The 22,534-nt window shown below is 39.0% G+C and overlaps 3 protein-coding genes and 1 long non-coding RNA gene across 6 annotated transcripts in view; 3 read left to right on the plus strand and 1 right to left on the minus strand.

Moving 5' to 3' along the window:
* LOC132906114 (hydrocephalus-inducing protein-like) overlaps positions 1-4,544 on the plus strand; it is a 28,521-nt gene extending 23,977 nt beyond the window's left edge. The window contains exons 53-62 of the mRNA XM_060957983.1: positions 420-624; positions 986-1,587; positions 2,077-2,212; positions 2,547-2,855; positions 2,921-3,039; positions 3,180-3,336; positions 3,418-3,651; positions 3,733-3,960; positions 4,043-4,188; positions 4,321-4,544. Of these exons, the coding sequence (XP_060813966.1) occupies positions 420-624; positions 986-1,587; positions 2,077-2,212; positions 2,547-2,855; positions 2,921-3,039; positions 3,180-3,336; positions 3,418-3,651; positions 3,733-3,960; positions 4,043-4,188; positions 4,321-4,519 (2,335 nt within the window). The 3' untranslated portion in view covers positions 4,520-4,544. The remainder of the gene's footprint in view (positions 1-419; positions 625-985; positions 1,588-2,076; positions 2,213-2,546; positions 2,856-2,920; positions 3,040-3,179; positions 3,337-3,417; positions 3,652-3,732; positions 3,961-4,042; positions 4,189-4,320) is intronic.
* Positions 4,545-9,449: 4,905 nt separating this feature from the next.
* LOC132906026 (fibroin heavy chain-like) lies at positions 9,450-15,911 on the plus strand. 3 transcript variants are annotated; one of them, XM_060957855.1, is made up of 5 exons: positions 9,450-9,942; positions 10,240-10,506; positions 10,772-11,827; positions 12,409-14,385; positions 14,658-14,897. In XM_060957855.1, the coding sequence occupies exons 1-5, from the start codon at positions 9,873-9,875 to the stop codon at positions 14,732-14,734; spliced, it is 3,447 nt and encodes a 1,148-aa protein (XP_060813838.1). In that variant the 5' UTR covers positions 9,450-9,872; the 3' UTR covers positions 14,735-14,897. The 3 variants fall into 3 exon arrangements, with proteins under 3 accessions (XP_060813838.1, XP_060813836.1, XP_060813837.1); XM_060957853.1 differs by having other exon boundaries at positions 9,488-9,942; positions 14,754-15,911; XM_060957854.1 differs by having other exon boundaries at positions 9,488-9,942; positions 12,412-14,385; positions 14,754-15,911.
* Positions 14,080-14,681, minus strand: LOC132906042 (uncharacterized). The gene is made up of 2 exons (XR_009657924.1): positions 14,617-14,681; positions 14,080-14,540 (listed from the first exon to the last, which is right to left on the minus strand). It is a non-coding gene; the product is annotated as an uncharacterized LOC132906042 (long non-coding RNA).
* Positions 15,912-19,619: 3,708 nt separating the features above from the next.
* LOC132906034 (uncharacterized) lies at positions 19,620-20,691 on the plus strand. The gene is made up of 3 exons (XM_060957871.1): positions 19,620-19,993; positions 20,094-20,256; positions 20,347-20,691. Exons 1-3 carry the CDS (start codon positions 19,855-19,857, stop codon positions 20,549-20,551), a joined length of 507 nt encoding a protein of 168 aa, XP_060813854.1. The 5' UTR covers positions 19,620-19,854; the 3' UTR covers positions 20,552-20,691.
* The last annotated feature ends 1,843 nt before the right edge of the window (positions 20,692-22,534 follow it).

The raw sequence follows: 22,534 nt of genomic DNA on the forward strand, positions 1-22,534 counted from the left end.
GGGAAAGTATCCAAGCGTTTTTATTTAGAACGTGATGTAATTAAAATTACTGTGCGATATTTTTAGACGGTAGAATCGATAAAATATTCACCATAAATTATTTTATTGCTCTTATCCTTCTTATTTTATCTCGTTGCGTCTTTTTTGCTTCTTATATCTTATAATTTTGTGAGCTAGATTTTCCGACACACGAGCATATTTGATTAAGAAATTCATCAACTTGTTAATTAATATCGCGCTACATACTGCAATTAAACGATATAATTTAAAGTAAACTGTAAGTAAAGTGAAGTAAAATAATTATGCTACACATACGACCATTAAAGCGTTAAAGATTCAAGCGTTTTGCAATTCTAGCGTCAATGTATTAACGAGCCTGCGATCCTTTCTATTTATCTTACGCAATTATCGTAACACAGAATCGAATGTAAATTCGAAGAACAACCACACCTCTCCATCGACCTAAATTCGATATCAGAAGCGCTGGCTGCACGCTCTACGATCACCATACCGATCGTTTTTCGACCATTGAAGGAGATTAAGTACCACGAATGTTTGGTGTTCACGATCAACTCGGCAAACGAGAAGAGGATAACGATTATTGGCGAGGGCATCGGCTATAAAGTAAATTATCCATGATGTTGCGCCGAGCAACGGCTTGTTAAAACTTTCGTATAGAGATAAGGAGGTTGCTCGTCAGGTTTTTCGCGACCGGGATCCGGTTCTTCACGGAGTGAAGTCGACGCGACGGAAAGCGTAACAAAGCAAGTTTCTCGGTGCTACGCGCTCAAAGAGGAACTCTCACGAGACGCTAACTAACGTTGCGGCGAGATACGTATTCGAATTCGCTCGAGGATCAAACGTTAATCTCGCGGAACTTTCCAAAATCCGAGGTGGCACAATGGCAATCTTCGTATCTCTAATGAAAAATCCAACCTTTCCTTTTCTATCGCTATCTTTAAAAGCGCGTATTTCGAATTTCTAGCGTCGGTATTCTGCGTTACACTTTGTAAGTGTTTTTCAGGTTCGTTTGGTGAACCCTCGCGACCAATCGATAGATCTTGGTAACGTTCCCGCCCGCAAGAGCGTCGTAAGGAAGATTCCGGTGATAAACGAAGGTTTGGCACCGCTTGATCTGAGATTCGGGATCATGAAGTACCTAACTGGCTACGACGAGTACCGCGAAAGTCAGAGATATTGTGACCCGTCGGATGACGAGAGGGAAATGGCTCGGGCATCCATTGTAGAGATCAAGCGTTCCTGGACTATGGATCAGAGGTTTGCAACCAGGGAACCGAAACTTTCGGACGTTCTGAAGATCGAACCATCGTCGAGCGTAGTTTTGAAGCCGAATAAGAGGGTCAACGTGTTGGTCACTTTTAAATCTCCATCGAGGATGAGATCGTTCGACGTTAAAGTGGCCTTTCAATCGTCTTCCATGATCCTGCCATTGTTTTCGGTGCGTGGAAGTTGCGTAGGAGCAGAGTTTCGATTAAATAGGAACCATATTCCTTTTGGTACTGTAGTTCAGGGTTGTACGGAAGAGTCTAAGGTGATATTAATGAACACCGGAGATTTGGGCTCCAGGTTTGTCGATAACTGATTTCGTTTAACTATTTAATTGCCTCTGAAGTAGTTGAATTTACTTTTACAAGGTATACCATTATCATTGAGCACGTAGAAGAATTAATTTTTCTCGGAAATTTGCTTCGAAGAAACTACTTAACAATTTCACTTTCTTTCTTTGCCATAACGTTTATTAAAACAAGCAAAAGAATGTTAGTAAAAATGAAACAAAATATCATTCGATTGTTTTACTTACTTATCTATGCTGTGTGTTTTACCAAAATCTCTAGCAAAGAATTCAAACCAGAGATCGTATATATCGATAACGATTATTCCAATTTTTCTTTGAAACATAAATTTGTTAAAGCTGGATAAACATAATTAAACAGTGACACGAAGAGTAGTAAAGTTAAACAAGCACCACGTGTCCCTAAATTTGTATTAATATTTCTGAAGCACCCAATATAAAGCGAGGTTAAAGTTACGTTGTTAATAGGAAAACTAATTTAGATTCAAGTGGAACACATCGAAATTGCCGAAAGATTTCCAAATTACTCCTATGTCCGGTTACTGCTCGGCCGGTATGGATGTCAGTTTCACGGTGAAGTTCCAACCCCCTGAGCAGCGTAACTTAATTGAGGGTGAGGTGAGTTCACGACCTCATTTCCCGTCACGGCGTACAAATATGTCAAACAATCTCTTAATGAGATTCTCTGCACGCGTGTCCCGCCACTCCACCACGTCCTCGACGTCGCGTCGGTTTAACTTTCGAGATTACACGGGCTAAAAATTGTCCGCTGACGTCGAAGTAATTGGGGCTTCGACCACTGATTATTTTTAACAGCCTACTTACAATCTTTAATCTATCTTCTTAACGAGATTAATGCCGAATTATGATTTTCGATGAGTTCTCGATACAGGTATATTTCCTAAATTTTTCTTACTACTTTTTCTTACTACTTTCGGTATCTTTTTTGCAGGCAGTAATGGAGATTGAGAAGTACGAATCTTTGAGGGTTAAAATTAGCGGAGCGTGCTGCAAACTACCTGATCCGATCGAAACGATCGCGTTCGAGTGTTTGGTACGAGGAAAGCAAACTCGATCCGTGATTATAACGAACGATTCGACCCATACCTGGAAGTTGAAGGTTGAAGTAACCGGAGATTACTTCTCCGTCGACGAAACGTTACAAGTTCCTTCGCAACAATTTGCTCCTTGTATTGTCACATATTCACCCCTGGTCATGAACTCTGAAAACACTTTGCATATGGTAGAAAGTCAACCGATATAAATCAAAGTTCAAAATGGAAATTTATATTCGAAGCTGTTTCTCTCTTCTTTTTATTCGTGCAGGGAACGCTGGTGCTGAAATCCCAGGACGAAAACTTATATTTGTTATATTTTCTTCGTGGCAGAAGCTTGCCACCTAGAGTTACCGAGAAGATAAGCCGTCAATTCCCCGCGAAAACGAGGTATACCGAACTGTTGCCTGTTCACAACTGGTTAAATACGCAACAGCGATTCCAATGTAAGATCGAATTGTTAACAAACGATAACACGCAATCAAAGGTTCGATTTTTATAGTGTTGATATCGTGTGCTCTGTTTTAAAGTTTTTCGAATATAAACCTCTTACCGTTTCTCGTTCTTCGTGGCCAGATTCCTCTATATAGCTTCGTAGGTAACGAAAGAATCGACGTTCCACCGAACAGTCAGCGAGATTACCGAGCAGTGTTTTATTGCTACGAGAAATGGAACTTTTATTTCAAAGTACGTAACATCTTTAATAGAACGTAAAAATAGAGATGTATCTTTCTCTAGACACTCGATGTTTATTTTTGCTCGATGCAGGTAACGTTCACCAATATGGAGAAAGAATATCAATTCTACGAGATAGAGTACGAAGTAACAGAACCGGAAGTGATCGAATCGATCAAGTTGGCAACCCCTGCCCGATCCCAGATTTGTTACGCTTTGAAACTGGAGAATCCCCTCGAACGTGAAACGATCAAATTTACAGCAGAGTGTCTTCATCCATTTGTCACTGTTACCAAAGTGTCAAAGATCGTGCAACCACTATCGCACGTGTGTAATCCTCGTTAATCTACCGTCGTTTTATTCTTCTTCCTTTGAATACTTGGAACGTTGAAATGTGGAAAATTGCAGGAGTATATTACTATAATATATCATCCAACGATACCATTCATCACCGACGTTGTCACGTTAAATGTTGATTCCGAAAAGCTGGGCCGATTTCCATACGAATTGCGATTGAAGGCCAGTCCTGCTCCTCCAGAGAAAACCACGCGTGTCAATGCGGCTTTGGGAAGCAATTACGCGTTTTCGCTTCCTGTGAGAAATTTCACTCGCGAGAATGCCATATTTTTGATACACGTGCGTGATATTATAGCAATCTAATACGTTGGAAAATACAATCCATCTAGCCTTACGTGCTTCTTTCTTTATTACTTTTTAGGTAGATAGTGAGTGTTTCGCGTGTCCGAAAAATATTCAAGTGAATGAACTAAGCGAGGGTATAATCGACGTAATTTATGAGCCGTACGATGTTGAAAATGCCACTGCTACGTTGATAGCATCTTCAGACACTGCCGGAGAATTTATGTAAAAGCATAATTCGTACTGATATTCTTTTTCACACACATACATACATGATTCTTCGCTTTAAATGTTAATAGAAGTGAAACGGGTAATTCGATATTTAATGTAACGATTAACAGCTCCTTTGTCTTTAAGCTTCCCTTTGATCGGTTCTTGCTCCTTGCCAAAGCCTATGGGTCCTTACGTGATCGCTCGAAGCTCTCCAGCTTTTATATCTTTCAAAAATGTCTTCAGAGAAACAAAGACCTTTGATTTTATCGTCGACGTTGCTGAAATCTTCACAGTGGACACTGCGTCAACCACGTTAGATTCTAAACAGGTGATTTTTAATTAAAATCGTCTCGGACCTTTAATCCGAAAGCTAACAAATTAGAATTTTACCTTATCCTTTCTATTTTCATACCTGTTTCAATATTTAAATTGTATCTTTTTTATTTAAAATAATACATTTTGCCAGAGCATCGACGTTAAAGTGGGTATTCGGAAAGATGAGCTAGAAGAAGAGGACTTTAAAGAAGAAAAGTATCCCGTTACCGGAAAGCTAATGGCGTATTGCACTGATCATGCTTTTTCTCATATAAATTGGGTGTATTACTTAAGAGCAGTTTTCGAATGAAATACAAACGAATGTTTCACTTTTGAACTACCGTTTATGCAAATTCTATTTTTAAATTGACGCGAAAGAAATAGTCGTGTGGTATTTAATGACGCCTTACAGTATGACGCAAGGATTAAAGCATCGTAAACCGGGTCACAGTCCTAAAGGAGCTATAAGTTCGAGAATTATTTACAATTAAATAGATTCGAACATTCTAATGTTTCTAACTTCTAAAAAAATTAGATATTTTACGCTTTACGCGCTTTGATTCTTATCTCATACTCTAATACAAAAATATTATTTTCATGACTGGAATATTCGAAAAATATTAATAAAAAGTATATGCACGACAAAGTCGAGTACACGCCACAATATTTGATAAATAAAACAAACTGCTGTTTAGGTTCCATATTTTTTAGTCATACTTATGGAAATATGCCTTTGTACTATAAATATCCACAGCTCAAATTTTTCATGATTCACTGAAATAGACCTCTTCATAAATATTCTGTAAATAAATTCAACGAGAATTTCATTATAAAATTTTCAAATTATCGTACATTTCTTTCGCTTGTTCCGCAAATTTCCCAATGCTCTCATCTGTCCGCTAACAACGAATGCTCACAAAAAGAAAAGAACGCTTATGCAAATCGGCTATCTCGTTCGATCTCTATGTGGGAACGCGTGCGTGATCGTCACGTAAGCATGGCATTGGCGCATTGGGTTTTTCTTGGCAGCCATCGAATTTCGTCGCGCGTGTAACACGATTCGCTCAGCGAGTGAGTCATCAAGGCGAAGCGAGTGAATGAAATGTTTCGCGGTCTGGTTTCGTAAGAATGCGAGTTCCGTATCAGCAACGCGTGCTCGTTTCGCTTGATTCTCGGGGCACTTGACCCAAAGAACTTGATTTCTACGCAACAAATCGCTTCTCTCTCGTCGTCGAGAATTGCTTGCTCGAATTTTGATATCGTATGAAACTCATCGAACGTTCACACGGCCTCATGCATATATTCAGATAAATATCCTTGCGCGTTTGCCTTTGGCGTTCCTTGTAGTCCCGATATCGAGTTCTAGAACAGATCTATACAAAGTCCTCCTAAGTTCTGGCCAAAGGACGCAGACTGAAGGGAAGATCGATAGGTTGGTCCATAAATTCGTGCGGCTTTTGCAAAATAAATGTAAAAACTTCAACTTTCTTCACAATTACTCAACAGTTTCAGCGATTATTAATTTTTGTTATGGCATTTTCGTTGTAACTTCAACCGTCAACGTAAAATTATATATTTTAATATCGAAGAGGAAAATAAATATTATTTAAATAGAAATTGATGTAGAACAAGTGGTTTTAATTAGATTTAAATTCGAAATAGAAATCGCACGAAATTATGGATCAATCCTACAAAATGTATAGTATTTGTATTTAGTTAGTATTTGTATTTGTATTAGTATTTGTATGTATAGTATAAGAAGATGAAAGGTACAGCTATTTATAGTATAAAATATAGCAAAATGTCCAGAAATCGTAGGTGTGATAAGTAAATCGTAAACATGGAAATCGAAATATTTTTTATATATTTGCCCAGTGTGATTCAGAGAATGGGATTTCCAGCTTGAATCTAATTAGAAGTCCCCTCACGAGATTCTGGAATTTCTAACTAGTGGTTCAAGGTGTATGATCGGAACAATGTTTGTAGCGAACTGTTTATTAAATCACGCTGCTTCCGGTACGTGTCCGTCTCGAGTCGTCATTACCATGACGTAGGTGGAAACCTCGGAATGTTCAATGAAAAATCATACGGCGGCATTAGAATCCATGAAAATATTTCGAGAAATCTATTTGTCATCATATATTTTCGTAAGCAATGTAACTTAGTAATCACAATCTTTAAATGCGCAATATAAACGCAAAGCTATTCGACTTATCGTCTCGCTTAATTTTTAAATCTGTATGAACGTTAAATAACAGGATCGCTTTCTTCGTGTACAGATAGATAAAGATCTCGTTGCAGACAAGTCGTTGAATTTATAATGAAAGATTCTCCAGCAACCAAACTAAAGGCACGATTGTTCTTTCAGAGAAATAAATCACTGGAAAAAGTATTTCGTATCTCTATATTTTCTCGTTAGACGTCGATAGATTTAACCGCAGATAATGATACGATAGGCGTTGATGTTCATTGTTAAAAAAGAATAATTTATCGCGCAGAGATAATTTGCCTTTTGTTTTTTTCAGGCTTCAACATGAAAATTATTGTTTTCACATTTCCTTTAACAAAAGGAATCTGGCTGTGGCGTTAATCTTTCTCCTGAAAATCGAGCTACACAGAAATAATGTATATCAACGGTGTATCTTCGAGGGACATCTCGTTTAAATTACGGACGGTTATCCCGAAGGTTTATCTTACGCCCTTCATTTATAATATCAACCGGTTTTTATTCCTAATTTGCATAATCGCAGAGACACGTTTGTGTCTTCTTACTCCTTTTACAATCGCTATTTCTGTTCCTTCCAAGTATCGAGACGATTTCAAAGATTTAAAATGATCATCTGTTAGCTGTAAAATTCTCTATACCAATGCTTGGAATTCAAAGCAAACGACGACATTGATTTTTTTTTTATTTTTTTTATTTTTTTTTTTTTTTTTTTTTGAAGACGAATCGGTCGTTAAGTGGATATGATCAATGTTTTTTTTTATTTTTTTTTATTCTCCATAAATATTCGTACAATATACCCAATGAGTTAGCAGTCGTTGAACCTGACCTTGGAGATACCAGTTTCTAGAGCCTCAAATAGAAATTGTAAAACTACTCGGAAAGCTACAATCGAGAACAATATATAAAACGATCATAGATATGTCGATCTACCGACGACTAAATTGAAAAATTATGTATTAGAGGCTCGCATAAGATGATGATAAATTCTTGTTCAGAAGAGAACAGAAACCTTTGCGAAAGAGTTCGAATGTCGCAAGCGCAACTCTGACTTTCTTTCGCAAAAGGATCTCTACGTAGAATAGCTGTAGTCGACATGTATCCTTGTCTTTAAAACTAGTGCTTACGTCAATGGCATTTCGAGTCCCAGAAAGAAAGAGAGGGACAAAAACTAGTTGTCAGAAAAAAAGAAAAAACGATCAACAACACAGAAGATACCGGACACTAAACATTTTTAATTCATTTCAGAGAAATACGTATCGATAATTTTTCCTTGGTAACTTCACGCGACTAATCCCTTGACCTAATATCAGAATTCATAGGGTCAAGATTGGAGGAGACCTCGCGATTACTGTCGCGTCCAACAAACAACAGAGAGTGGAGATATTACTAATCGATGGAAATTCGTTTGTATCACTGGATTTCCCCTTCTAATTTTATGGCGTTCCTTATTTTAACATCGACTTTTATCCATATTTTAACATCGATCGTCATAAATCTTTTTAACTGATATTTGCATAAGGGAATATTTACACACGATGAGAAGAAGATTTCACGTACACATATATTATTTTCAAATATTTTCTCAGCGCCTCTTGCGAAGAGATACCGCTATCAGAATTTTCCTGTATGCTAATGTCATTACGTCAACCATCATTTATGCGCGCGTCGTTTATCGATCATAAAATTCCAATTATCTAATACCGATAAATATAAAGAGAAGTAAATAAATCCCGCACGGCATCCAACAACATTCCACTGATATTTCCAACTAACTTTCCAAGTTTTCAAGTTCTGTTCTCAGAAACATCAATCCATTTCTTAATGATAATTCTGAAAATCTGACTTCTACGGTAGCTCGTGTCAGATAAACGTTGCTAATGAGATTTCTTTATAAGACGCCTTCGATACCGGATCTTTATAAGATCGCGTATCCTTTTTTCTCCGATTCTTCCAAGATTTTACTATCTTCTCCTACGCACTGTGTCTTACTCATAGTTATTAATTGCTTCGTTAATACATCGATGGAATTGTCGAGGTTTTTAACTGCAAATTATTAAGTAATATTTTTCTACCGGTGTCCATCATTTTTTTTGTCATATTTGTCACCCGTTATATAAAAATATTATAATGTCAGACAATCTTCAAGTTTATACCTATCGTCCACAGATAAACAGTACAAACACTCGTAGTACATTGAAATGTGATTCTCTGCTGTATATCGGCTTGGAATACCATGACATTTATAATCAACTTTGGAAACGATCAATCGACTAATTTATTTTTCGAGAAATGTTTCCTTGCAAGGCTTATTTTTAATTATAACTAGCCACGGAATATTTTACAGAATACAAAACTTATTCGCATATATTTATTTACATATTCACGGTCTAAAATTATTATCCAAGGTATCGTGCTAAAATTTTCTAGTGCTCAACAATATTTTCAATATTTATGAATTAATTTCTAATATCTGTCCCAGAAACAATGCTTTTTACCTCGTCTGTTTACCTCCTGACCCCGACCTCCCCTCTAACAAAATATGCTCTTTTCCAAATAATTTAGTGATCAATGGTGATACGTTTCTGTATCTTTGAAATCACCAGGGTTTCCCCTTGTGCTTTCTTTGGTTCTGATAACAGCAGGTAATTCGATAAATTTCCAACTTTCGTTCATTCGGAAAACCAAATTGAGAGTTATAAAGTAAAGAGAAAAAATACCCAAGCATGGAAAAACGAGAAACAGTTCGACGAAGCGGTTTAACCTTGACAGTGTCAGCCGCTGCTAGCCAGTGAAAGTTTCGTCGTTTGACTATAAAATTATTATCGGTCGGTGCTTCCCTGCTATTAATTCCTAGAACATCGGGATCGTTTTCGGAAAGTCTATGGACATTATCGAAGACGTTTCCAGTTGAAAGTATCAGTCCGTATGGGGGAAAGGAATAGAATGCAGGAGACCAATGAGCAAGAGTGACTGACGGTCAATTATTGACCAACGTAAAATCCACCGATGCTTCGTATATAAGTTGTTGTCTCGTTCAACAGCTTCAGTCGTTCTTGACTCTTCGTCCACGGCGATTATCGATTCGAAGCAGCGGTAACGGCGAGCAAGATTAAGTTGGTGGATTCGTGTATCTTCTTCACTAAGTGCGAGAAACATGCGATCTCTTAAGTGTTTTGTGCCGGTGCTGGTACTCTTATACCTAAGCAGCTCGTCCGCGAGACCTGGTGAGTTTTTCTCTTATTTAGAACTCGAGTATTTCCGGATAAGTGTCGAGGGTGGTAAAGAGGCGACGCAAAAATTAACAGTGGGAAAGGTATTGTAGGAAATGAATAGAAGGACACTAATTATTTTCGATGCAATTATTTTCACCCTTCGAGTCTTCTAACTTTATTTAGAGTTTCTCTTTTCTCGGAATTTCGAAAAAAGCTTTGTCAATATCTCATTTAATTACTATGTCTAATTATTAAAATATCTTCCACAGATCATTTTTTTAAAACACAAACATCGATCTTGCTTTATAGGTGTGCTGCTAGATACATTGAAGAGGCACAAAGACACGCTGTTAGATCCATTGGGTCTGTTTCACAAGGATCCTAAATCTTCGAGCCATTCGTTGGGCAGTACTCACCACCTGGACTTAGGACCACTTTCAATTTCGCGCACTGTAGCCATCTCTTCGGCAACGGCCCAAGGCAATGGTGTTGCTAACTCCGCTGCCAACGCGAATTCTCAGGCCCTCGGGGGAGCCTCTGCGAAGGCCGACGCCAGTGCAACTGCTAACGCTCAAGGTATTTAATACAAGAGAATATTCAAACGGAATAGCCGACTGATCGAGAATGTTCAATATGAAAATAATCTGCAAAAGTGTGCAGATAGATCTAAATACGAAGCACGTTCTTTAACGTGCTTATCGAACATCTTCTCGTGAACGTTTCGTAATCGGAGAATTTTCTTATGTCAGAGTAAACAAGAAGCAAATCACTGTTTTCTGTTACGTTGCGTCAAGCATTTTCATCGATCGCGTAAAAAGCGTTGAATTTTCTTTGAACATAGGTTACATCGGTTCTCCAGATTATAATTCTAACATCGCTGGCAACGACTACGTTCCAACAGAATATCAAGAATACGGTAGTTCCGGTTTTCAACCGATTACGAACGCGAATCACGGCAGTAATTCTGGCGCGAACGCCGTTGCGAGCGCCGGTGCAAATGCTAATGCGAACTTTAATACAAACGGAGGTGTAAACTCGAACGCGAACGCCAACGCGAATTCGAATGCCAATGCCGTCTCTAATAGCGATGCATCAGCGACCAGCTATTATTCCCCTCAATACGCTCCAATCGATACGGCTGCCAACACGAATGCGAATGCTAAAAGTACTTGGAATAACGGCCGGGGAGCACTCAGTGGATATTACACCCCTGGAAGTTTTCAAACTAATGCAGGCGCGATTGCGAGTGCAGATGCAAAGGCAAATTCTATTAGCGGAACAAGACCTCCTGGCGGTTACTATTCTCCTGGAGGTGTTCAGAGCAATGCTGGTGCAATTGCAGATGCAAATGCGAAATCAAATTATATCGACGGTACAGGATCATCGAGGGTTTACTATTCTCCAGAAACCACCCAGAACAATGCAGGTGCAAATGCCAATACGAAATCGAACCGAGGCAGAGAATCACCGGTTGGTTACTATCCTGCAGGAAATGTTCAAAGCAACGTGGCCGCTGGTAGTGAAGCTCTCGTCATTCCTCAAAGACAACCTCCTGAAACATTAATCGGTTCTCCATACCGTTTCGAGGGATATAATCGAGGGATTCACGTACTTCCTCCAGTCTATGCGCCTCCTGCATATCCTCCTCCGATGTATCATCGTCATCACCATCATCATCACCAGCGTCCCCAAGTGATCGTCCATCCGATGCCTCCAGTTCGGCAGCCTCCACAGATTTCTCATCATCCTCCCAACAATGGGGAGACGTTGATTCCAGTGGTAGTTATGGAGGAACCGGTATACGGTAGACCGATGTATTCGCGACCTGGTTCCGATCCTGATCCAGAACCTGAAACCGTCGTGATCGTACTCGAGGATTCGCCACAACATGGCCAAGGTGAGCTCGTTCGGACGGAAGTTGGATGGTGTACAGTTGACTTACAGCTGATGTGGCGTGCATGCGGTTAAAGAACACACAGTTTCGCGTTGAAGAGGAGTGTCGATTGTAATCACTTCGTGTCGCACTGTTGATTTAACTGACTGTAGTTCCGCTGAGAGTGATAGATGAGCGGTGTGTAAATTGACACGATAATGCACTGCACTGATGCACTGCACTGACGCACCTGTACTTTATTCTGGAGTTGAAGAGAGTTTCTTCTTTGTATATACTTCAGATCGATAAGTACTAACGTAAAGTTTGTGTGAATTGTTATTAATCAACAGGAAGCTGATGTTTTGTTTCTTTTGTGTCTTACTCTGATTAACATCTAACATGAGGATTTATTGCAGCCTGGGATGACTGTGAATTTAAAATTTGTATTAATTTCATTACTTTTCAATGTTTTCTGTTTTATACTGATAGGTGATATACACCTATGTATCACTTCTGTTATGTAGCACATACTGTAAATTGTCCTCGTGATGAAAGATCAATTAATTTTTTACCCTTCCTTTTTACTTATTGTTGTCTTTTTCCAGCAGGTGGATTTGGAAAGAGTAACTACATCCAACCAACCGGCTTCCAACCCGACTATCCGACGGGCTATGGAGGATCCAACGCCAACGCAAACGCTAATGCCGTTGCAAACGCTAATGCCGTTGCAAACGCAAATGCTAATGGTTTTGCAAACGCAAACGCTAATGCAAAAGCGATCGCCAGTGCTGGTACTGGCCTCAACGGTGGTTACCCTGTTCAAGGATCGGGATACTATCCAGGAAGTGCTCCAGCCACTTCTATCGGGGCGAACAATCCTTTCTTAAGTGGATCTTCTCAAGGAAACGCCAACGCAGCGGCTAATGCTAATGCAGGCGCCGTTGCCAATGGAAACGCATATCCGGTAGCATCAGCGCCAGCTCAGGGTGGAAACTATTATCCAAACAATGCACAAAAACCCATTGGAGCGTACAATCCATTCCTGACAGGTGGTCAAGGTCAAGGGCTTGCAAATGCAGGCGCCAATGCTAACGCAAATGCCGGAGCAAACGCCGGTGCAAACGCTGCAGCAAATGCTGGCACAGTCGGAGGGTCTCAAGGACAATTCGGTGCACAAAATCCATTCCTTAACTCTGGAGTTAAGGAAGCTGGAGGTCCCCATGAACTTGGACATTATGTATCTGTAGCAGGCCCAGCAGGTGGTAACAGTGGAGCAACAACTGGAAATATACAGGGAATTAAAGGTGCACCATATCCTAGTCAGGGCAGTGCACCAGGAGGCTACGGACCGACTGCAGGGTCAGGAGCGAATGCTGGGGCCCTTGCTAATGCCAATGCTGGCGCAAACGCAGCTGGAATTGGTGGAGCATACGGTCAACCGATTAAAGAGGCTCCTATAGTCATCCCTGCCAGTCCACAAATAAATTATGAAACTGTACCAAGTGGATCAGGCAGTGCATTTGGAAATTCTGGATCAGGCAGTGGTAACTACGGTATTCCTACGAAGGATGCTCCTATCTATGGACCCTCTGCACCAACTTACGGTCCTGGATCCAGTGGAGTAAGCAAAGCTGGTGCTGGAGCTAATGCTGGTGCTGGAGCTAATGCTGGTGCTGGTGCATCAGGCAATGGAAATGGTGGTTATGGTATTCCAAACCAAGGTGCCCCTATTTATGGAACGCCTGGATCTTCCTTTGGTAACGGCGCTGCTGGAAACGCCGGAGCAAATGCTGGAGCGAATGCAGGAGCCCTTGGATCTGGAAGTGGAATCGGTGGTTATGGTGCTCCAAGCAAAGGTGCCCCTATTTATGGAACGCCTGGATCTTCCTTTGGTAATGGTGCTGCTGGAAACGCTGGAGCAAATGCTGGAGCGAATGCAGGAGCCCTTGGATCTGGAAGTGGAATCGGTGGTTATGGTGCTCCAAGCAAAGGTGCCCCTATTTATGAAACTCCTGGATCTGCCTTTGGTAACGGTGCTGCTGGAAACGCCGGAGCAAATGCTGGAGCGAATGCAGGAGCCCTTGGATCTGGAAGTGGAATCGGTGGTTATGGTGCTCCAAGCAAAAGTGCCCCTATTTATGAAACGCCTGGATCTGCCTTTGGTAACGGTGCTGCTGGAAACGCCGGAGCAAATGCTGGAGCGAATGCAGGAGCAAATGCTGGAGCAAATGCTGGAGCAAACGCAGGGGCACTTGGATCAGGAAGTGGAATCGGTGGTTCCGGTGCTCCAAGCAAAGGTGCTCCTATCTATGGAACGTCTGGACCCGGCTTTGGTAATGGCGCTGCTGGAACCGCTGGTGCAAATGCTGGAGCAAGTGCTAAAGCTGACGCTATAGCAAATGCTGGAAGTACTGGATCAAGTGGACTCGGTGGCTTTGGAAGCCCAACCAAAGGCGCTGGAAGTGGATTTGGTGGATCTGGAGCCGGTGGATTTGGAGGAGCTAGTGCCAGTGCAAAGGCTGAGGCTTCCGCCACTGCTGGAGGTGCTGCTGGTGGCTATGGCGATTCAGGGGCACACGGTGGTATGTACATTTAGTGAAATTTATCTCATTGTCTTTCCTGCTTCATAAAATTTCAATTGCAATCGATATTTATCTTAACATTTATCCTTATTTTCATTTTTAATCGAAGAGCATTTCAATTATAACGTTGACAAGAAATCAATTACAATTCACACCTAGAAACATGCTCACCTTTATTTTCCAAGGAACAAGAAACTTCCACAACTTCTTCCTCTCACTTTTTCTGCTTACATGCTTCTTAATTCATTCGTTATTTGCTGTTGCTTTCATAGACGTGTCCGCCAGTGCCGAAGCGACCGCATCATCTATGGTCAAGGCAATCGAATCAGGCTTGGTCCTAATTAAATGATTACGTCTCCCTTCTTCAGGCTCAAACGCTGTTTCCAGCGCGAACTCGAACTCGTTCGCCAATGGAGGTTCCGCCAACAGCAGCTCGTCCGCCAAGTCGACCGCTTTTGGAAGCGGAAATGGAGGAGCTAGCGCAAATGCACAGGCATCGAGCAAAGCTTCGTCGGGATCCGGCGGCAGTTCCGCCTCTAGCTCCGCTTCCGCCAACGTAGACACGAGCAGCATGCTCATCTTCAGCAACTAATCGTCCAAACGTCCGAATCAACTCGTTAATTAAATGGTACTGCTTGCTCAAGCTATTTAGCCATGAAGAAATTGGATGCCATGACCCGTGTCATCACTCTGAAGGTTTTAGGATACTCTTCTGATTCGTGAACATGCGATTAATAATAGCTTGTAGGACCTGAAACACGCCAATAAGTCGAGAGTTAAAGATACAACGACCAACGACGATATTCGACGCGTCGAACGTCGATACATCGCGATTAAAATCGCAAGATCGTACTATTGTAAGCGAGATTGAACAGAAATTGTAATTATTTTGCATTTTGTTCGTGGTGTGTTATGCAACGAGTTTTATTGCGTTTCGATTTTACCGGTAAATCGGGACGAATAGAGTTCCATCGGTGTTCGTCGAGTTGAACGTTTAAAAACCAAATTTATTGTCATTTGTGATACCGTTCTTGCCAATACACGAAGCATACAGAGCGTACTCTGTTTCATCGAACTCTCGATATCCTTTCCGTTAACGATAATATCGGATATTACGCTTGTATTCATTGATTTGATCATCCTATCGAACTGTAATATCACCTGGTTTACAAACTTTTCAGAGTGTCTTCCTCCTATCCTTTTTTAATCTTCTCATATATGTGGATAATACTCTAATTGTATTCTATTTATCAATATACGATTAGCTTCCTTTTAACGTTATAATAGGTATCTAAAGCAGATAGAACGTTATCTCTGCGAAAATATATGTCATTAAATATACTATACGTTGGTGTTATTTTTGTATCGTGAGAAACTATTTTAATTGTAAGTCGTGGTTGCCTGTAAGCACAGCTAGCGTTTTGTCTGTCTGTATTTGTACGTATGCGATATTGACACGAATATCAAATTTACGTTGTAGCGTTCTAAACATGACTATTAATAATAAAAGAAAATTTTTATATTAATTTATATGCAAGACGTATGACAGTATGATTTCCTACGAATTCTAGCGAACAAAAGCATTTATCGTTTATTCAAATATATAACTCGAAATATGAAATATATTGAATATTCGATAAAATACACATAGGTCGTGAGCATCGACTAATATCTTTTGTTCGTTTCTTCTTCCTATGATCGACGAGTTTCTAGGCAACTACAAATTTTTTCCATTTTCAAATCTGCACGCCATAGAATAACAAATAATAAACAGAATTTTCTATACATTTCTAAAAATGGGTTTCTGTAATTCGGATTTAAATTCGAATTCTTTAACTCGTATTCCAACTTTTTACCTTTAATTCGAATTCGGAATTTTACATTTAAATTTGTATTCGAATGCCTTAACACAAACCTTTTACTTTAAATTCAAATTTTATTCAAAGTGTCTCGATGCCAAATTTTTTATATTTAAATGTATATTTTATACTGCATAAGAAATTTAGAAGAAGCGGACGAATGAAACTGTATAAAAACGTTGAAACAACAAAATAAGGAATATGATGATACATCGGAATATACACTTGTCTCTTCTTGTTGGTATCCGTACATGCAAATCTTGTAATTTATACGTAATTACTGACAATCGCTTTTCTATCGGGTATCATTTAGTTTTGCGTCTTCGCAAAATTCCCATTTATTATTATGTGTTATCACACAGTTGCAAACGTCAATTCTACGTCTTTGCTTCATTCTGTTATGCAATATGCTATTGCTTTATAAGTTATGAGAATTTAATAAATAATACGACTTTTTTTTTATCGATCGACATCTTTCCGATAAACTTAATTCATTACGAAGCTACTAATGTATAAACTTTTTAGCAACGATGGAATTATGAAATCTGCTATTATTTTAATTTCTTTTTAATTATACGCCTTTAACAGTCAAATTTGTTAAATACTTTTATTTAAAACGAACGTGTCGCCTCACTAAATACAATCTTATTTACGTACACGACAATTGTTACTAAATACACAGACGACGAGGAAATTTCTTTTTTAAAAAGGAATATTGATGGCCCTGTAAATACGATTATTTGTACGGTCAGCTCGAAACAGACAGTGGCATTGAACGGTATTACGGTAAAGGACTATTATTAGAGGCTCAGTCATTTTTTTATTTTTTATAATATGCCGCATGTCCATCGCGTCGCTTGGCCATAATTTGTGTCGCTCGTAATCTCTACATGGAATCTACAATCGCAACAATAACACAAACCAAGCGATCTTCAAGATTAAAAACCACTTTTGTTCGATTATAAAATACTGGGAATTTCATTGTCCATGTCATCTTTACTTTTACTTTAAAAATTTTTTTAATTCCAGGGAAACAAGAAAGAGTTATCACCGATATACGCGATTTTTTCTTTCGATTTTGTGTCAAAAATTTTATATTATTGTTATTAGAATATTATATATTATTATAATAAGAATATTAAAAGTTCCGTTTTTCCCTGAAAGAAAAACGGTACTGGGAGAGTCACAATAGAGTTTTATGTTGTATTATCTGATTTATGACTATTTCTTTCAAAACTTAGCAAGCAAGAATTACCTACGGGCTCCCATTGTTGTATTATTACTAATCTTCTCTAACGATTTTCCTAAAATTTCAGGATAGGTACAGGGCTGGTGATTAGGTCAAAGGATTGCCGGAAATATCGGAACACTCAGTTTCACGACAGATTTTCAAGAATGAGGTTCTTCGGTTTGCTACTGATTTTAATTTTCATCGTGGCGATGATCATCTATCGTCCACCAAAAAGTGAAATACTTCTGAAGAAATATGGACGACCTAAATTTGTGCATAGTCTTGAGCATAACTGGCGTAATAGTTCCTTGCTGAAAAGATTTTTTGAAATTAATATGTATACGTACATATATATGCGCCTTTTAAAGAAGCTAATAAATAACCTGAATAATAGATAATGGAGACGAATCTAAAATGGAGAGGAAGCACACCACTTGTTGGAATACCAAGAAACAGATTAACTGGTAAGTTTTGCTCTTTTATATTTACTCGTGTTTGTTTTTTTTTTCCGAGCGATATTTTATCGACATTATCGATGTTCTAATCGCTCACCGTAAATTTCTTCCAGCTTAAACATGAAAACACTATCGGTCAAAGTCGAGAGCATTTCCGGCTATGCATCTATATCCATCATCTACGTTGGAATCTGCAGAATCGAGCATGAACTCTAATATGTAGATCGCGTAGACCTTTAAGTAATTTCTTTTATATATAAAAATTTGTTACATTTTCCTGGCAAATTAATTATAATCAGATTGGGAAAATGGAGCGATCAGATAGAATAAAAACTGAAGAACTCTTTGAAGAAGTTGCTGGTAAATCCTGTACAAAGGTTATTCAGAGACTGTAATTAATAATATGGATCTGCAGAATCGAGCATGAACTCTAATATGTAGATCGCGTAGACCTTTAAGTAATTTCTTTTATATATAAAAATTTGTTACATTTTCCTGGCAAATTAATTATAATCAGATTGGGAAAATGGAGCGATCAGATAGAATAAAAATCGAAGAGCTCTTTGAAGAAATTGTTGGCAAATCCTGTACAAAGGTTATTCAGGGACTGTCATTAATAATATGGAGAGATAAAAGACTGAAATTAGACTAATTATTCTTCTTAATTTTTTTTCGATGTAAATCGATTAAAATATATACTTAGAATATTTCAAAATCAATATGGTCATATAACTTATAACATAATATTATTATATAATTTACTTATATTAATAATATTTTTAATTAATTGTATTTATAGTTAATCCTATTAATAATGAAATTTATATTAATAATTTTTTTTATTGATTACATTTATAATTAATCCTATTAATATTGGAATAATGGAATTTATATTAATAATATTTTTAATTAATTGTATTTATAGTTAATCCTATTAATAATGAAATTTATATTAATAATTTTTTTATTGATATTTATAATTAATCCTATTAATATTGTAATATTTAATAATTAAGAAATAAATGATGTAGTTACTAACATATGATGTTCTCGTTCTTCTGTTCAATTCTCCTCATCTTTAAGTTAATTCCTTACATTATCTCTTCCTACACTTCCAAATTGTTGCGAATATATAAAATCTATCTCAAATAAAACTCTTTCACCGAATTTTGTCCTCGGATTCTATATCTGACGCAATCATTTAAACGCGGTTAGTAAATATCAATAGAAACAATCATTAATATTAATTATAAGTAAAAGATCATAATTATGTAAACACTTGAGTTAAGTGCCCGAATATTTATGAACGATAATGTATATCCACACGGAACAAAATTATTGCAGCAAAAATAATTTCCGTTTTCTGAGTAAAATTTCTAAAGCTGAAACCTTGAAAGTGACGAACGATTAATTTATCTAAGCAACAGATTTAATATCGAAAGTTCCCAAACGGCACTGAATAAAATATGATCTTGTGAAAGCATTGACTTATACCGTCTACTTTTTCAATATTACCTACCACAATCGCAAATTCCTCTCTCTCTCTCTCTCTCTCTCTATCTCTATCTCTATCTATCTATCTATCTATCTATCTATCTCGTTTATTTCTTTCTCTCGCCTTTCGTGTCATGTAATGCCCCGAAGCTGTCGACTTAGACTGGTGATTAGCGTCCTTAGTCATGGCTGGTACTTTCTTATGTTTCATTTTGGCTGTCCTTGTGCCATAAGGCCGTCCACTCATTAGGAGCCAATGACAAATGCGCCGCGCCGTCGATAATCTCCGGAAATTACGGAACTATGATTATCTTCCTTGAATTTCGACAGTGAAGGGTCTCACGTATAAAAGCGCCGTGCACCAACAACTTCCTATGATTATCATTCGGTTCTTTCTACGTCAAACGTCTCTCGGTTGAACCTCATCGAAATGACCACACGCATCGTTCCGCTGTTCGTGCTGTGCGCGATAATGTGCCAGACGTGTCTCGCAAAACCAGCGAAAGTGCTCCAGAATCCACAATCTTTGAGCCTTGTGCAACACGAAGAAGCGATATCCACGGTTTCTGGTCAGTTACATACCTTCGAAAGAAGAAACTTGTTTTCTTAAGTGTGCTTTGGTACAGTTTTGGTGCTTTAGTTACATTATATGAGTTTACTTTACCGCAGATAACAAGAGGGAACAACGATCGCCGCAGTTCGGATTTTTGAACGAAGATTACTCAGACTCTGACTCGGATTTCGAAAACGGAGGACGTAGCTCCAGACATCACTACAAACATCATCACAAACCAGGAGGCTGTAGAGATTATCCTTGTGGACAATATTCAGGGTACGCTTTATATCAACGATTATTCGTTTCTTTTTTTGTCTTAGATATACTTAGAATATATGTGAAATATTAATTTCTTTGTTATTTTAGATACGCGCCATCTATTTATCCATCATATCCAACACAGGGTGGTGCATCAGGGTCTTTTGCCACAGCTTCCGCAGGATCTATCAACGCAAATGGAAAACCCACCGGGGGACAAAGTCACGCGAACGCACAAAGCGCCAGCTTCAACTTCGGACCGTATTCCGCATCTTTCAGCATCGCTGAATCTTCGGCTGGCCAAAATTTTTAAAAGAAATCCAAGGTAATTGTTTGTCTTCGGCATGGAGCTTCTCTTAACACTTACAACAATTCACACGTTCTCGCAGAATTTTTTAAAATTTTACTCTCTATCGTTTTCGTCTTCTTCGTGTGCAACTCGTGCAAGAAATTTAAAAATTTAAAATTCTAATCGGCCAATCGTTCATCGCGTTCTACGAACAAGAGTTTACCTTCTCATATTCCACTTCCATAGTGACATTTCTTTAAAAACCATTCGACTCTTACTTTAGCCGAGTATATATAAGACGCAACAAGTGCGTCATCAACGTTGAACGCGTCGACGCTACTTTCTTTAAAACGCTGTACATCGGATCCCGTACACGCAGAAAATCTTTTTCCGAGTTCCTCCTACACATAACACGTGTAACGACCACGCCAGTCGACACGCTTCGTCCCGTGTCCCATAACCGAGAATATTAATTGACTTCGCGCGCGCGTGCAACCGCAGCACGCGCGACGCAACTCAACGAGCATCATCATCGCCAACCGGCACACCAGTCGAGACGAATCAGTTTGACGTGAATCGGTTCTTCCTGTAATTCCTTCAGGCGCAGATGCCTGAGCGTACGCTTCTGTTTACGAGCGTGGAATCCTCGTCGTCGACTAATCGCCAGTCCTGTCTTCTCTCTCCTTCGATCGCGTGCTAAATACACCTAATCACGAGCCAAAGCCTATTGTATGGATCCTGAGGAACGTGATTTCGCGGGAACGTGAGTTAATTGGTAGCTTCAGAGAGATAAATCGCGATACCATTTCCGTTATGCGAGAGAAATTGCATCGGCGTGGTGAATATTGAGCGTGGTTAGCGAGAAATGGGTGCTGTGTGTAACGGTGGGGAGTTCTTAGATGATTGTCAGTGAATGTCTTGAATAATAGATTTGAAACATGCAGTACATAAAAGAAAATTCTAAGATTTGTACTGGAAAAATGGACCAAATGGTAACTTTTAGATCAGCGTTTTTTTTTTTTTTGCAAATTGATAGCTAGTTTTGTGAGATTCAACGGTATGATGGTGGTCTGTTTTGGTAAAATAATCCAAAGTCAGCGTCAGTTTCTCTCAAGTCATTGTTGCTTTCGAGATGGATTGTTATTTCTGGGAAAATTATTTCCACGTTATAAGAATATTTTAAAAAGGATATTTTCGTGGTCTGTATTGTGAAAATGATTAAAAATGTGGAATTTTTAGGTCGACGTCGCTTTCGAGATTAGCGGTAAAGGTTGTGAATGATTTAACGAATGATTAAATTGCAAGGGACATAGACAAACAAAATAGTACAGTAATAAATCAAGAATGTCCCGTTGCGAGGGAATTCCCAGGTTCGTGGTTATGAGCTGCGTGCAACGATAGGAAGTCGTAAAACGTCTAAATACGTGCGACATACGTTTCGTTGGTCAGAAGGATCTCAAGGTTCTTCTGTTCCCTCGAGAACTGGCCATAAATTCACGCGTGTCGGGTTAACGAACTTCATCCATTAGATTTACATGGTTTTACGAGACACTTCCCTCCGTCTACGTAAACGCATGAACATCTGCGGCGAGGAACATCGATTCCCTCTTTCAAGTTACTCTTTCTGGTATTCTGTTGAAGGCTTCGCGGGAAGGATCACACAGGATCCTGGTAATATTTGTCCGAGCATTTCGTCGAGTCTGCTGAAAAGAAACAAAAGCGAAAGAAACGATTCTTTATACGATGTAAAAGAGTTGCTTTCTTTCGAAGAACGTTCACCCTTGGCAAAAAACCAAGGGCCAGGTTCGCGATGCAACGTTTGAAAGGGACGTACGGGCAAAGAGAAGACGACGAAGATTCCCTCGAGAAGCGGCTAAGAGGAAGAGTTCACGAGTCGAAGGTTAACGAACTCGCGCGAATTAAAAGGAGGAAAGGAAGTCTGACGTAATCGCGACGCGTAGTCTTTTCACCTCTGGCTCTAGTAGCGCGACAGAACAAACGATCTCG

This window comes from Bombus pascuorum, chromosome 4 (genome assembly GCF_905332965.1).
Source record: "Bombus pascuorum chromosome 4, iyBomPasc1.1, whole genome shotgun sequence".
Classification (NCBI taxonomy): domain Eukaryota; kingdom Metazoa; phylum Arthropoda; class Insecta; order Hymenoptera; family Apidae; genus Bombus; species Bombus pascuorum.